Below are 13,380 nucleotides of genomic sequence, written 5' to 3'. Positions count from 1 at the left end.
CCACTACCCCCACCCTATTATAGCTCCCACAATGAGGCTGCCTTGTATGTCTTCCTATGGGCAGCTATTGATGGCAAAGGACCAAGCATGACACCCAAGGTGCCAGTGGAGAGGAGACAAGGGCACCATGAAGTGGGGTCTGGTGGGGGGAAGGAAGATGAAGAACTCTGCCAGCCAGGGAAGAGGGCAGGGGTCAGCGGAGCCCCACTCTGCAGAGTACCTCAGCTCTGTTTTAATTTCTTCATAGTCAGACTGTGCCTGGAGCTTCTCTTCCAGCTTCTAGAGGAACAAACAAAGACAGTGAAGCTGGGACTGTCCTTCTGCCAGGGATGCCCTGCCCATCTCCCGTCTGCCCACTTCCTCCCCCCAAGACCTGCCTCGATGGCCTCAGACTTGGCCGTGAGCTGCCGCTCCAGGTCGGCAATCTGGTTGGCAGAGGCCTCCTCCAGCTCCTGCAGGGAGTTCTGGAGACGCTGCACATCCTTCAGCAGCCGCAAGATCTCCCGATCCTTGGAGGCCAGGGCAGCCTCAAGCCGTGAGCCTGAGCACAGCGCGAAGTTCACCTTATCCTGAGGACAAAGTGGGACTTGAAGGAGCTGAGAGGTATGGGGCAGGAGGCTGCAGGGCTGGCCTCCCCACTCGAGTCCCAAACATAATGGGAGATCCGTATTTGTGGTAGGACTCTGGTGCTGTGCTCCCCAGTGTGACTCAGCCGCTTCTGATAGGCCCGTAGCTTTCCTCATAGGATGGGCCTTTGCTCAGACTGGTCCTATCAGCCTGGATGCCTTTCCTTCTATTCTTGAAACTAAACTGGGGGCGGGGGGGCGGGGAGGGGCAGTGAGCAGGGAAGGTTTTATGGAGGAAAATGTGTCTAAACCATGATGAAGTTCAAGAAAATGTTCATAATTTGGAAAATTTCTTGGTAGAATCCATTAAAGGTAAACATTGGTTTCCACTCGTTGGTATATATGCAGGAGAAATGCAGGCGCCTGTGCACCGAGACACATGGACACCAAGACAAAATGTTCACAGCAGCCCACTCTGTAAGTCCCAAACTGGAAACCCTCCAGTGTCCACCAGCAAGAGGATGTGGACACCCTGTGGAACAGTCACACAATGGAATACTACACAGTCATGAAAATGAATAATCTACAATTACTCCAACACAGTATGGATGACTCTCCCAGATTTGGAACAAAAGAAGCCAGACACCAAAGTGTGTGTGTGTGTGTGTGTGTGTGTGTGTGTGTTTCAATCAACATCAGATACAAACCCATCTGTGCTGTTAGAGGTCAGGGGGTGGCTCTCCCTGGAGAGTGGTACCTGAAGGGGGCACACGGGGGGCTTCTCGGGGCCTGGGAATGTGCTACTGATCTAGATGCTGCTTATGGTGCGTGTTCATTCTCGGGGCCTGGGAACGTTCTACTGATCTAGATGCTGCTTACGGTGCGTGTTCATTCTGAAAAATTCAATGTGCTGTACACTCATATGTACATTTTTCCTTATGTATATTATACTTCAACAAAATATTTGTTAAAAAAGAACAACAAAAAAGGAAGTAGATAGCTGGGTGAGGAAGTGGAGGGGACAGGCTGTTCCCGGCAGAGGGAACGGCGGAGACAAAGGCTTGGGTTTTTAACATGGGTGTGGGTCCCACCCCAGCAGGGTGTTCCCATTCTAAGCAATGAGAGACCCACAGAGTTAGACCTGAGACCTTGCGGCCCAGCCACAGGCCACGTTAGCAGTGGTTCCTTCCTCCTCCTCATTTGCCACCAGCCCCAAGATCCACAGCTTCTCTAGGTTCTAGAAAATGGTCCCTCTGTCCCGAATAAAGATGGAGAGGTTGCTGTTTGAGGGAACCTGAAGTCAGGCAGTTACAAAGGAACCTAAGAAGTGTTATAAAAACTAAGCAAAACAAAAAAACCCCACCACTACCAACCCCGGCTATTCTTCCATGGAGATAAATGCCAATTAAAACAGGAAGCGGATGCCATTAACACATTAAATTAATTAGCATCGAGCGCCACTGCTGCGCTCAGAAAAGCTCGCCCCCAAACCAGCAAAATTCCCTGTGGCTGATTAGCACAGGCATTTGCCGGGTTCCACGGGGCTTAATTAAGAGCCGCTGGCAAATTCTCTCTGCGGCCTCCTCACGAGCTCTCTCGCACTCAGTCTCTCTCGTGTTCACTCTCCGTGTCATGCAGATATCCAGGCACGCTGACACACACACACTGCCTCCTGGGACACACGCAGGTGGACACACCTACAGACACAGCACACACCGACAGGCATACCTGCCTAAATACTCACGCTGACACGCGCACACACACACACAGAGGCATCAAGGAGACACACTCATATGGACACATCACCAGACACACACAGACAGGTATGTGGCTCAAAAAGGCTGCATGCCCTTGTGTGTAAAACCAGACACATCAAACACTAATAGTAGTAGCAGGAGCAGCAGCAGCATCAAATATTTACTGAGCATAGACTGAGCCAAGTACCATTTTAGGTACTTCACATGCAATCCTCTCAATAACCCTGTAATGTAGATCCTGCTTGTACAAGTGAAGGAACTGAGGCACAGTTAGATTAAAGTTGTAGTCATTTGCCAAAGATCACGAATAGGCACACATGCACACGGTAACACGTCGCAGAGACACATGATGATATTCAAACAAAAAGACAGACATAGACACATGGGCCTGTGCATCAGGGTGTCAGCTGAGGTGAAAATTATGCTGGCCACTTCAAGTCCATGCGCAGAGACAGCAAATGACCCTGGCACAGACTTGTTGTTACGTAAGGAATCACGAATCTAATGCCTTTTGTATTTAGAGATCTGGAAAGTAGATGGACCAATTTATACATGGAACCCAAGGCTTTCTGGAAGAGGGACAGAGACACCTAACATGACAGACGGGTAGGTTGGGATGGCTCTGACTAAAATCCTTTGGTAGGAAACGACTCCAGGACCCCAAAGGGACACCAACCACGAGGAAAGAGAAAGACGCACTGACTAACGAGGCCAGACACAGGAACCTCAAGGTCGACGACAGAAGACTGACTCCTCGTAGCACGTGGCTCCTCGGAAACCACGCTGGAATCACCCCAGCATGTTTTGGGAACCAATGACTGAGTATGAGCGTTAACCTCAGATCTTGGTATGAGGCCTCGCTTTGGTCAGGATCTGGTAGGGAACTGAGAATCAGCGGGTTGTCCCCATAGAGCCTGTACCAGTGGGAGACCAGCAGTCACCAGTGACACCTGGTGGCAGCCACCAAAACTGTACTGCTGTTCTATTGATCAAACTCATCCTTCTACCTGCTCTTGCAGGGCATCTGGTAATAGAGATGACCCTCTTTGGCCTGAATAGGTTCCTGGCATTCTTGGGACAACTGGGGAGTATGGGGGCCTCCAAAGGAAGATAGCGGATTTCCGGTTAATCAGGATATACAGAAGCGTGAGCCTGACAAATTAAAAGAGCTGTAGCTGTATTCTCACCCTTGGTTGTGGCAGTAAGTCACAGTAATTATATTTAACTACACAATGACCTTGGCAATTAAGATGCTATACTTACTGTAAGCACACAGAGATCCACATGCATCCATCTGCACAATTTCACAAAGACGTACACGATCAACCCAAATAGTCACACCCACAAACATGGCCTTTCCCAACCTTTCCCTCTGGCTCCCCAACCATCCTTACCCCACTGGGTCCCTGAGGGGAGCAGCAGGCCAAGCGGATGGAGCTGTTGACAGAGGCGAGTTGTTCCCGAAGACTTTCCACCTCCCGCTGGGCAGCCTCGGCTCGCTGGGGAGCAGAACCGGAGAGCATGGTTAAGAGGCGCGCTGGATCATCTCAGGCGCAGGGTGGGCAGGCAGGGCTCCGAGGGTCCTACTTTTTGGGTCCCTTGTTTGGCTCTGTGTTCCCTGGGGTCCTTCGGATCCCAAGAGGAGCTAGAACATTCCCTACCCGCCAGGGCAGAAAGGAAGATGCTGCCTTGATAGGACTGGCAAGTTTTTACACACTTCGAGGCTGCTTCTGTCTGCCAACGTTTGTCCCGAGCTGTGGAGTAAATCCTGGATGGGGCATCTGCTGAGGTGGCTTCCCAGCCCTTAAGCTGTTGCAGGCCCCTGGGCAAGTCACTTCTTCTCTCTGGGTCTCAGTTTTTCTTTTGTGAAACGGGAGAAATGAAACACATCTACTGCAGAGGCATGTTGAAATACTATTAAATTAGAATGAAGCAGTTTACTGAATTGGGTCTATGGTAGATCTTAACTCTTCAAACATTTCTGAGGAAAAAAGCCTGGGAGGAAGCATCTAAATGTGAACAGCTTCCCTCAGACAAGAGACTTCATCTCCCCAGCTTCAGTTTCTCTATCTGTGAAATGGGGATTATAAAAGCAACTCATAGAGCTATTTTTTAATTAAGTGATTTGGTAAAACACAACCCATTAGGCATCTTAGCTTGGTGCCTGACACATAGAAATGTGTCAATAACTGGTTAACTTTATAAACATCAACAGGATATGTGGGATCTTGAGCCATTACTTGGAAAATTAAAAGAGCTGTGGCTTTATTTTCACCCTCAGCTAGTGACACAGTCATAGTGATTATGTTTAACTTACACACTGACCTTGACAAGTAGGATGCTGTGCCCAGCATATATACACAGAGACCCACATACTTCATGGGCACATTTGTTAATTTATTTACTTAATGGATTTTATTATTTATTTTTGGTATCCTGCCTTGTTCCAGAAATGGTTCAAGTCAGTTTTGTTTTGGGAAAGGTTTTGAGTGTGCGGGATTATAGAGAAAATTATTTTTATATTTCTGCAGTTAGGGCTTTCTAAGCAAATATGACTGAAACTTGGGATCTGGACTAAAAGACGAGCCCTGGAAGTCAATTTATGACTGATGAGCTGGTGAGAACTCCAGAGATCTATCTCCCTGGAGGTGTGTGCTTACATTTCAAGGCAGGAATGAGACCCAGACCATGGAGATATCCCCTGTGTTGTAAAGCTGGGTTTACAGCTACTAGCCTTATCTTCCCCTGGAGAGAAGAATTTGCATTCCAAATGCTAAAAACCCAGGATCCTTGCCCTTCTGTTCACCATGACACTCGAGGGATAAATTTCTATCCCTCTCTTAGAAGGTCCCTCCCCTATGAAATTACAGATTCATGTTTGGGGGGTTCCTCATCTACAGCGCAAACTCTGGTGCATGTAGGTTGACATCTGGTTCTCATCTCATCACCCCAGGGTAAGAACTGGGGCGAATTGGCATGGTTATTACTATGTAAGTAATAATATTGATCTGCTCTGTTCCAGAATCCTCTTGGTTCATGTTCAGGATATTAAACACCTAATTTGATGACATTTATTTTTTTTCTCCATACTCTCCATAATGAGCAGGTTTTAGTTTTATATTCTGAAAAAAATAAACATTCAAAAAATGCTTCTTATTCAAACTGCTCTTAAGATCTTTCTTAGTTAAGGCTATTTGATTGCAGAGATCCAAAAATTTGATGACACACAGGACTGGCGAGGCTACAGGAATACAGGCCCTCTCCTATCTTGCTGAAGGGAGTGTAAATTGGTACAGTCCTGCAGAGGGCAGTTTGCCCACATCTGCCAAATTATAAATGCACAGACCCTTTGCCAGCAATCCCACTTCTGAGAATTTAACCGATACAGTGGCTTGGGCATCTATGAGATGGTATCTGTACTCTTTTATTCCCCACAATATTGATGATGATGGTAAAAGATTGAAAATACCATAAATGTGCATCAATAGGGTACTGGTTAGACAGGATTTGCGGGGCAAACTGCAGTCCACTGCTTGTTTTTTTCAAGTAGTTTTGCTGGCACACAGCCACGCTCATTCGTCTCCATACTACCTATGCTTTCACTCTACGAGGGCAAAACTGAACAGCTGTGACAGAGCCCTGCAAAGCTGAAATGATCTACTCTCTGATCTTGTACAGAAAGTCTGCCGTCCCCTGGGCCAGGTGATGGTGCGTCAGTCATGTGGTGCAATACCAAGCTGCTGTAGCACCGAAGGAATTGCTTTATATACAAACACGGAACGGGCTCTAAGTTGTGGAGAAAGTAAGGTTCAGGAGGGGTGTGTACAGTATACTATTGTTTTTGTTTTAAAAAGGAATAAAAATAGATATATTCATGAGCTTGTGAATGGACTCCTGGAAGGAGACCTGGGAAACTGGTAAGATAGGCTGCCAGTGGGGAGGGGAGACAGTTTCCCTGGTATGCCTGTATGAGCTTTTTCAATTTCGAACTATGTAAGTGGATCGCTTATTTGAAAATTAACCAAAAAATGTCATTCTTTTCCAAGGACACCTGCCCTTACACCCACACTGCCGTACCTCCAGGCCTTTGCCTCTGCTGTGCCTCCTGCTCATAATGCCTTCCTCAAGAGAACAGCACCCAGGCTTTAGAACACAGCTGTGGTGTCTTCCTCTAGGAAGCCTTCCTCAACTACCACAGGGAAATGACCACTTGCCCTGTCACATTGCTGGCCCTTCCTGGCCATGTCCCTGACTGGTAGCCTTGCAGTGAGTGGGACAGAGATACTGTGGGCTGATGGGACCCCATACTGGACCTGCGTGGCCATGTCTTATTGACTTTTTAATTCTTGCCCAGCTTTTCCCACTGTGAAGCTTTTCCCACTATGACAGCAACACATGTGAAGTTGGAGGAAGGCAGGCTAAGGAACCCCATTTATAAACGTAAAAACTGAGACTCAGAGAGGCTAAAGGGCTTGCATGGACCCTGGCTGGGACTAGAAGATGGGTCCTCAGGAAAGACGGTCCACCCAGTGCTTGGCTGGCATGGCTGGGATCAAGTAAGGAGGCTGGAGGGGACCCCAGGTGGGAAGGGAGGGAGAGAAGCAGACCCGGGCTTGCCCTGCATCACCACCCTTGGCTTCTTACTCAGTATGGTTGCGAGAGACCCAGGTCCCAGCTTGGCCTGGGATAGCCACTTAAGGGCGGGGATCACTGATCACTGCTCTGCTTCTGTCCTCTCGCTGTCCAAAGACACCTGGAGAAGCCTCCTGCCTGCTGCGCAGGCTGCCTCCTGGCCTTGGCCCAGGCTCTTCCCTGTCCTGCAGTGCCTTCCCTCCACAGTGTCGATTTATTCGTCAGGTCTCAGCTCCATGGCCCTTCCTTTGGGATGTCTTCCCGATCCCTGACTACAGGTCAGGTACCCCTTCCCTGACTGTTGCTGCCTGGGTCGCCCTAGTTCTGATTGTTCTGTCTGTTCTCTCGCACTCTCTTCTCCAGGAGCTCAGGGACTGGGTCCCAGACATCTGACCCCAGAACTTTGTGTGGCATGTAGTTCCATTAATACTGATTGAGCTTAGCCCTGTCCTCCCGACCTGGCCCGAGATCCCCGACATGGGCTGAATGAGCCCTCAGCACACGTCTCCTCACCTGATTCGCTTTCTCCAGGTTGGTCATGATCAGGCCGACTTCATCTGCCCTAAGACAGAAAGATGAGGCCCTGAGGAGGGGCTCTGGCCATTGCCAGGGCCCCCACCCATCCTGATACTACAGCCCCTGCTTGAACCCAAGGGTCTCCCAATGGAGGGGTGAGGAGGCTGCCTTCCATCCTTTCTACTGGGGAGAACCCAGGCTGCAGGGAAAAGAACCCAGGCTACGGGGAAATGGGAATGGGGCCTCAGTATTGCAGCCTAGCTTCTCGTCTCCACCAGGGGCCCACTCTCTGAAGCTGTCCATCTCAGCCTTCGTCCCTGCTGTGCCTTCCACCTCAAATGCTTTCTTCAAACAGGCCCTGAGGTTTAAAACCCAGCTCCAAAGTGCCCTCCCAGGAGGCCTCTCTCAACCCCTGTGGCGCTCATTCGTTTATTTTGCTGTCTCCCTCCCTCCAGCACTGAAGGGGTCAGGACAGGCCCCCTCCACCTTGGTTGCCCTCTGCCTGGTGTGGGGTGGGGGCCAGAGGAGGTCTGTGGGGAGCATTTGGTGACTCAAAGCCACACGTGTGCTTCACGCAGGTCAGGGCCCTCTTTTGCACGAACTCTTCCAGCCACCCAGAGCATCCTTCCCAGTGTTCTTCACATGGCCATCTCCTTCTCATCTTTCATTTTGAAGTGCGTCTCCTCAGGGCAGTCCTCCCTGATGACCCTCGGTAACAGGACCCATCCCTTCCTGTTATTCTCTCACTGCTCTAGGTCCTTCCCTTCACGGCATTACCACGTGCCCAGAACAGTCCTGGGCTCAACGTGTCTGTGAAAGAATGATCACTGCACATCGGCCGGCATCTGTCGGGACCACGTTCTAGTGTTTCCTACAGGGACCCGGAACAGCACTGGGTACGCGGCAGGTGCTAAGTATTTGTGGAATAAGTGATGTCTTAAATCCTGAGGGAACACTGAGTCTAGAATCGTTTCCGCGAATGACACTTGGCCCCGAGGGTTGGACTGTGGAGCTGGGGAGTGGGGACAGCCCCAGGAGGCTGGGGTGAAACAGAGGCCTCTGACCAGTAGAAGCTGCTTGGCCTGTGGCATGGAATGTCACACGTAGTCTGTGCTGCATGAATGGCGCAGCAAATAACCACTGAACAGCTGCGTCCATGGGGTTGGGGAGCAGAGGGTGCTTAATGAAACGGGTGCCTAAGGCAGAGGTCGCGGGGAGGCGGCGTACCTCAGCACGGCGTTCACTTACTTGGATGCCGCCTCCTCATCGTATTTCCGTCGCAGCTCCAGCAGCTCTGTCTGTGTGGCCTTTAGCGCTGGAAGGAAATAAAGAGCCAGGGTGAGGTCACCTACCCCCGGGGAGGCGAACCTACTGCTTCAGGGCTGGAAAGGCAGAATGAGGCCTAGGGGAGTGAGGGAAGAACTTTCTCTTGCTTAGAAGTGGCAACAGGTAGCAAGTTTCCTGCTCCCAGCACAGGGATTCCCAACTCCCCGGGCCGTGGACTGGTACCGGTCCAAAGCCTGCTAGGAACTGGGCCGCACAGCAGGAGGTGAGCGGCAGGCGAGTGAGCAAAGCTTCATCTGCGTTTTGCAGCCGCTCCCCAGCACTAGCATCACTGCCTCAGCTCCACCTCAGATCATCAGGCGTTAGATTCTCACAGCAGCATTGGTCTCTGGCCAATGCACTAGAGGGCTTCAAGCTGGCGGGAGGCACGTGCAGTGACCAGGGTGGGGAGGGCAGATGAGATGACCCTCTTTTAGTATTTGAATCTCAGGAGACCCAGACAAGAGGAGGGGCTGTTTGTCCAATGACCTGGGGTAGGAGGCCCCCAACATCCTCAGGTCACTCCAGGACCTGGGTGGGGCCATCCATCCATGAGCTCACGCACCCTGAGGTCTGGACCTGGTTGGGGAGGGGAGAGGGAGGAGCAACCAGGTCAACAAATAAATGTATATTATAATGAGGGATTTCTCATTAAATTCCAGATTTCTGATTTCTCTAGAGAAACTGAAGGGATTGGCCATGTCGGGCCATAAGGCAGTGCCTGGCCAGTGCTCAGCAGCAGCTACCTCTTTTAGACAAGGCCTCACCCTTCCCTACTGCTTCCTGAACCCGACTGGCTTGACTGTGTGCCGGGCTGCTGAGGGTCCTCCATCTACCACCCCAATTTAATTCTATCTCAAACCCTCTCTCTTCAGTAGCACGGCCTCCAGGGACTGCAGCTCAGACCCCCGTTGGGTAATATGGGTCTTTCCTCTGCCTTTCCAAACTCGTTCTTGCCCTCCTCATTCTAGAATACCTGAACCTGTGTTCACAGTGTCACTGAACGTAGTGGCCCTGTCCCACTCCTCCACCTTGACTGACAGGGCTGGGGCGCTGTGTGAGGGCCGGTGCCACGTGCTAGATACGTACCTGAATGTAGGACCCTGATCTTCTCCTCTGCCTCCCCCAGTCTGGCTGCCAAAGTGATCTGTACTTCTTGAAGGCCCCTGTGGAGAGATCGGCCCTGCTCATGCCAGCTCTGCTCACGTCTATGTGGATGAGCCTTGCCTGGGCCCCATGCCGGCTTCCTATTCCCCTTGACCACTCCCTGTTATCTGCACCTCTATCTGAACCACAACACATGTCCTTAAACGTGACATTCAGGCATTTGGCTGCCCTGCTGTTTGCTGACGTGTGACCCCCATTATGGCTGGCAGTTAAGTTTCTGGCAGCATTTTCGGGGGAGGGCTACAGTAGCCAGTGACCTTGCCTATCTGGGCCTCAGTTTCCTCATCTGTAAAATGGGGCTTCTGATGGGGTCTGTCTCCGTGGGTGCTGTGAGGCACGCTCAGTATGTTACACAGCACCTCGTGTCCCCTCAGTATTGCTAGTTACTACTACTGTCCCGGGGAGGCATTTTTCCCCCTCCCTGTGGCAAGAATTCGGGATGCCCAGCCGGCCCATTGGGGCCTAGCTGAGCAGAGAAAGAGGGGCCCTTGCTGGACTGCGGGAGGGTTTCGGCAAAGCCTGGGCCTTACACTGCCTGGCTCAGAGACTCCTGGCTCAGAGACTCCCCGCTTTATCTCTGAATGCACATCCTGCAGCCTCCTCCTCGCTCACTCCACTCTAGCCACACTCACCTCCTGCTGTCCAGGTGCACCAGCCATGTTCCTATCTTGGGGCCTCTGCACTAGCTGTTCCTCTGCCTGTAATGCCTTCTCCCTATACACCTGCCAGCCTCACTCTCTCACCTCTTTGGGGCCTTTCTCGCCTTCTCAGTGAGGCTTCCCCCAACATTCTCTTTAAAACTTCAGCCCTCCGTCCCGTTCTCCCCCTCCCCTGCTTTGTTTTTCCTCACAGCCCTTATCATCATCTAACACAGCATCTACTTCATCTGATTCATTTGTGTCTCCCTTACTAGAAAGTAAACTCCAGGAGGACAGAGAGTTTTGTCCATCTGATTCACTGCTGTGTCCCTAAAACAGTGCCTGCCACAGCAGATGGGTCCATAAATATGTGGAATGAACAAAAGAAGGAATAAGTAAAGAAATGAAAGGATAAATCTAATGACCACCATAAAACTATCCTAGAAATGCCCCGAGAATCCAGGTATTACCACGGCACCAACCATAAGGGCAACCATTTACTGACAAGCACCGCTCCGTGTGAGTGCTGGGCTAACATGTACAGCATTATCTCGTTTCATTCTCATAGAAGACTAGGAGTTGACACCACCTGTGATGGTCAGTGTTATGTGTCCACTTGGATAGGCTACAGTACCCAGCTACCCAATTACACACTAATTTAGGTGTTGCTGTGAAGTATTCTATAGATGTAGTTAACACCTACAATCAATTGATTTTAAGTAAAGGAGGATATTCTCAATCATGTGGGTCGGTCTCATCTAATCAGTTGAAGGTCATAAGAACAAAACTGAGGAAGAAGAAATTCTGCCTTGAGATTGCAGCACTAACTGCTCCTGACGGTTTCCAGCCTACTGGATAGCTCTACCAATTCAGACTTGCCAATCGTGTGATTTAAGTTCTTGAAATACATCTCTTAATTAATTAAAAAAATTCTACTGGTTCGTTTTCTCTGGAGAACCCTGACTAATAAACCAACATTAGCCCCATCTTCTAGATGGGGAAACTGAGGCTCAGAGTTGACCTGCCCAGGGTTGGTCACTGAGCTGCTCAGGTGGGGCTTGAACCTAGGTCTATGTCTCCATCTTCAACCTGCATCTGGATTCCCCAGGTGTTCTGGGCAGGGGTGACTTTCCCGGTCCCACATCCCAGCCAGGTGGGGCAGGAGGAGGAGTCCTCCCGTTCCTCCTCCACTCACTTTTGTTTCTCTGTCTCATTTCTATGCAGCAAAGTTTCTGTCAGGAGGGCTTTGCCGGGAGTGCCTGGGAGGCGGCTCCCCTCGGTCAGCGTGGGCCCGGCCGGAGACGTCCCCTCTCTCTGCTCTGGAGGAAGGAAAATGAGGGAAAACACCCATTGCTGAGAGCGGTGTGACAGCCAGAGCTGCTTTCTGCAAAACAGATCTATCAAAAGTACTGTGAGAAGAGTCAATTTCCCAGACTCGGTGTTGGAGAGAGCACAGCTGTTGGGATCGGCCGTCACCGAGGTCTGCCGGGTTGCAGCCACGGCAGGTGTGTGTGTGAAAGTCAAGTTCCCACCGTGCCAGCCTCACACGGCACACCCAGAGGCTTCCTTTGCCCGCTCAGACCTGTTCCTGCTTCCTTGGCCTTATTTTTTTAAAAAGTCGTGATAAAATATACATAACATAAAATTCGCTATTTTAACCATTATAAAGTATATAATTCAGTGACATTTAGTATATTCACAATATTGTGCAACCATTACCAGTAATTCCAGAATACTGTCACCACTTCAAAAGGAAACCTGTCCCTATTAAACAGTCAGTCCCATTCTCCCCTCCCCCAGCCTTGGTAGCCACCAATCTGCTCTCTGTCTTTGGATTTGCGTATTCTGGACATTTCATGTAAACGCAATCACAATGTATGTCGTTTTATGATTGGTTTCTTTCACTATGTTTTCAAGGTCCATCTAGGTTATAGCATTATTGGGCCTTCATTCTTTTTTATGGCTGAGTAATATTCCATTTTATGCATATACTACAATTTCTTTTTCCATTCACTCGTTGATGGACGTTTGGATTGTTTGCACCACTTGGACATTGTAAACAGTGCTGCTAGTACACACTGGCGTACGCGTTTTTGTTGGAGCGCCTGCTTTCAGCTCTTTGGGGTATATGCCTAGGAGCAGAATCGCTGGGTCACAGGGTAACTCCAGGTTTAACTTACTGAGGAGCCACCACACTGTTCTCCCCTCCCCACTGGTGATGACTCAGAAGCTCAGTCATCGCTCGCCTCACTGCAGGTGGCCCGGGGCAGGGCCCATGTCAGGCCCACCTTTGCAGGCCCTGTGGTGGCTCATCATCCTAGGGACCAGTGTGTGCCTTTGGTGCTGAATTCGCTGTGGGGGAGAGGGTGCTCAGGGACAGCTGTTGAGGGTGGGGGCTCAAGAATTCCAAAACCTGGGCTCCTGACCTTAGAACCTAGGGACTCAGTTAAGTTCTGTCCTGGTTATTAAACTTCTACTGTGAGCCTGGCACAGAAGGGTTAGTGCAAAGCTGGCGGTTTGCAGCGCGAGCCCCTTGAGGGGCTGAGAGTGGTCAGGGCCTGGCTCGTTCACACACACGCGCGTGTGCAAACACGCACACATACACGCACTGGGAATTTTCTAGATACTGGGGCCACGGCAGTGAACAAAAAGACAAAGTTTGACAATCATGGTGCAGAGTGACAAGTCCTCAAGGAGAGATGCAGCGCAGGGCTGAGGTCAAGAGCCCTTGGTCTGAATCCCCACTTGGCCACCTGCTGTCTCTGAGACTTGGTTTCCCCA

The 13,380-nt window shown here is 50.4% G+C and overlaps 1 protein-coding gene across 1 annotated transcript in view; it reads right to left on the bottom strand.

Moving 5' to 3' along the window:
* CUX2 (cut like homeobox 2) overlaps positions 1 to 13,380 on the bottom strand; it is a 229,497-nt gene that overhangs the window by 23,528 nt on the left and 192,589 nt on the right. The window contains exons 6-12 of the mRNA XM_011356049.2: positions 11,795 to 11,918; positions 9,884 to 9,960; positions 8,720 to 8,786; positions 7,469 to 7,517; positions 3,718 to 3,822; positions 378 to 569; positions 221 to 279 (exon numbers count right to left, since the gene is read on the bottom strand). Coding sequence (XP_011354351.1) covers positions 221 to 279; positions 378 to 569; positions 3,718 to 3,822; positions 7,469 to 7,517; positions 8,720 to 8,786; positions 9,884 to 9,960; positions 11,795 to 11,918 — 673 coding nt within the window. The remainder of the gene's footprint in view (positions 1 to 220; positions 280 to 377; positions 570 to 3,717; positions 3,823 to 7,468; positions 7,518 to 8,719; positions 8,787 to 9,883; positions 9,961 to 11,794; positions 11,919 to 13,380) is intronic.

This window comes from Pteropus vampyrus, unplaced genomic scaffold (genome assembly GCF_000151845.1).
Source record: "Pteropus vampyrus isolate Shadow unplaced genomic scaffold, Pvam_2.0 Scaffold23, whole genome shotgun sequence".
Lineage (NCBI taxonomy): Eukaryota > Metazoa > Chordata > Mammalia > Chiroptera > Pteropodidae > Pteropus > Pteropus vampyrus.
The sequence above is the reverse complement of the archived record's forward strand: the minus strand, read 5'-3'. Positions and strand labels throughout refer to the sequence as shown.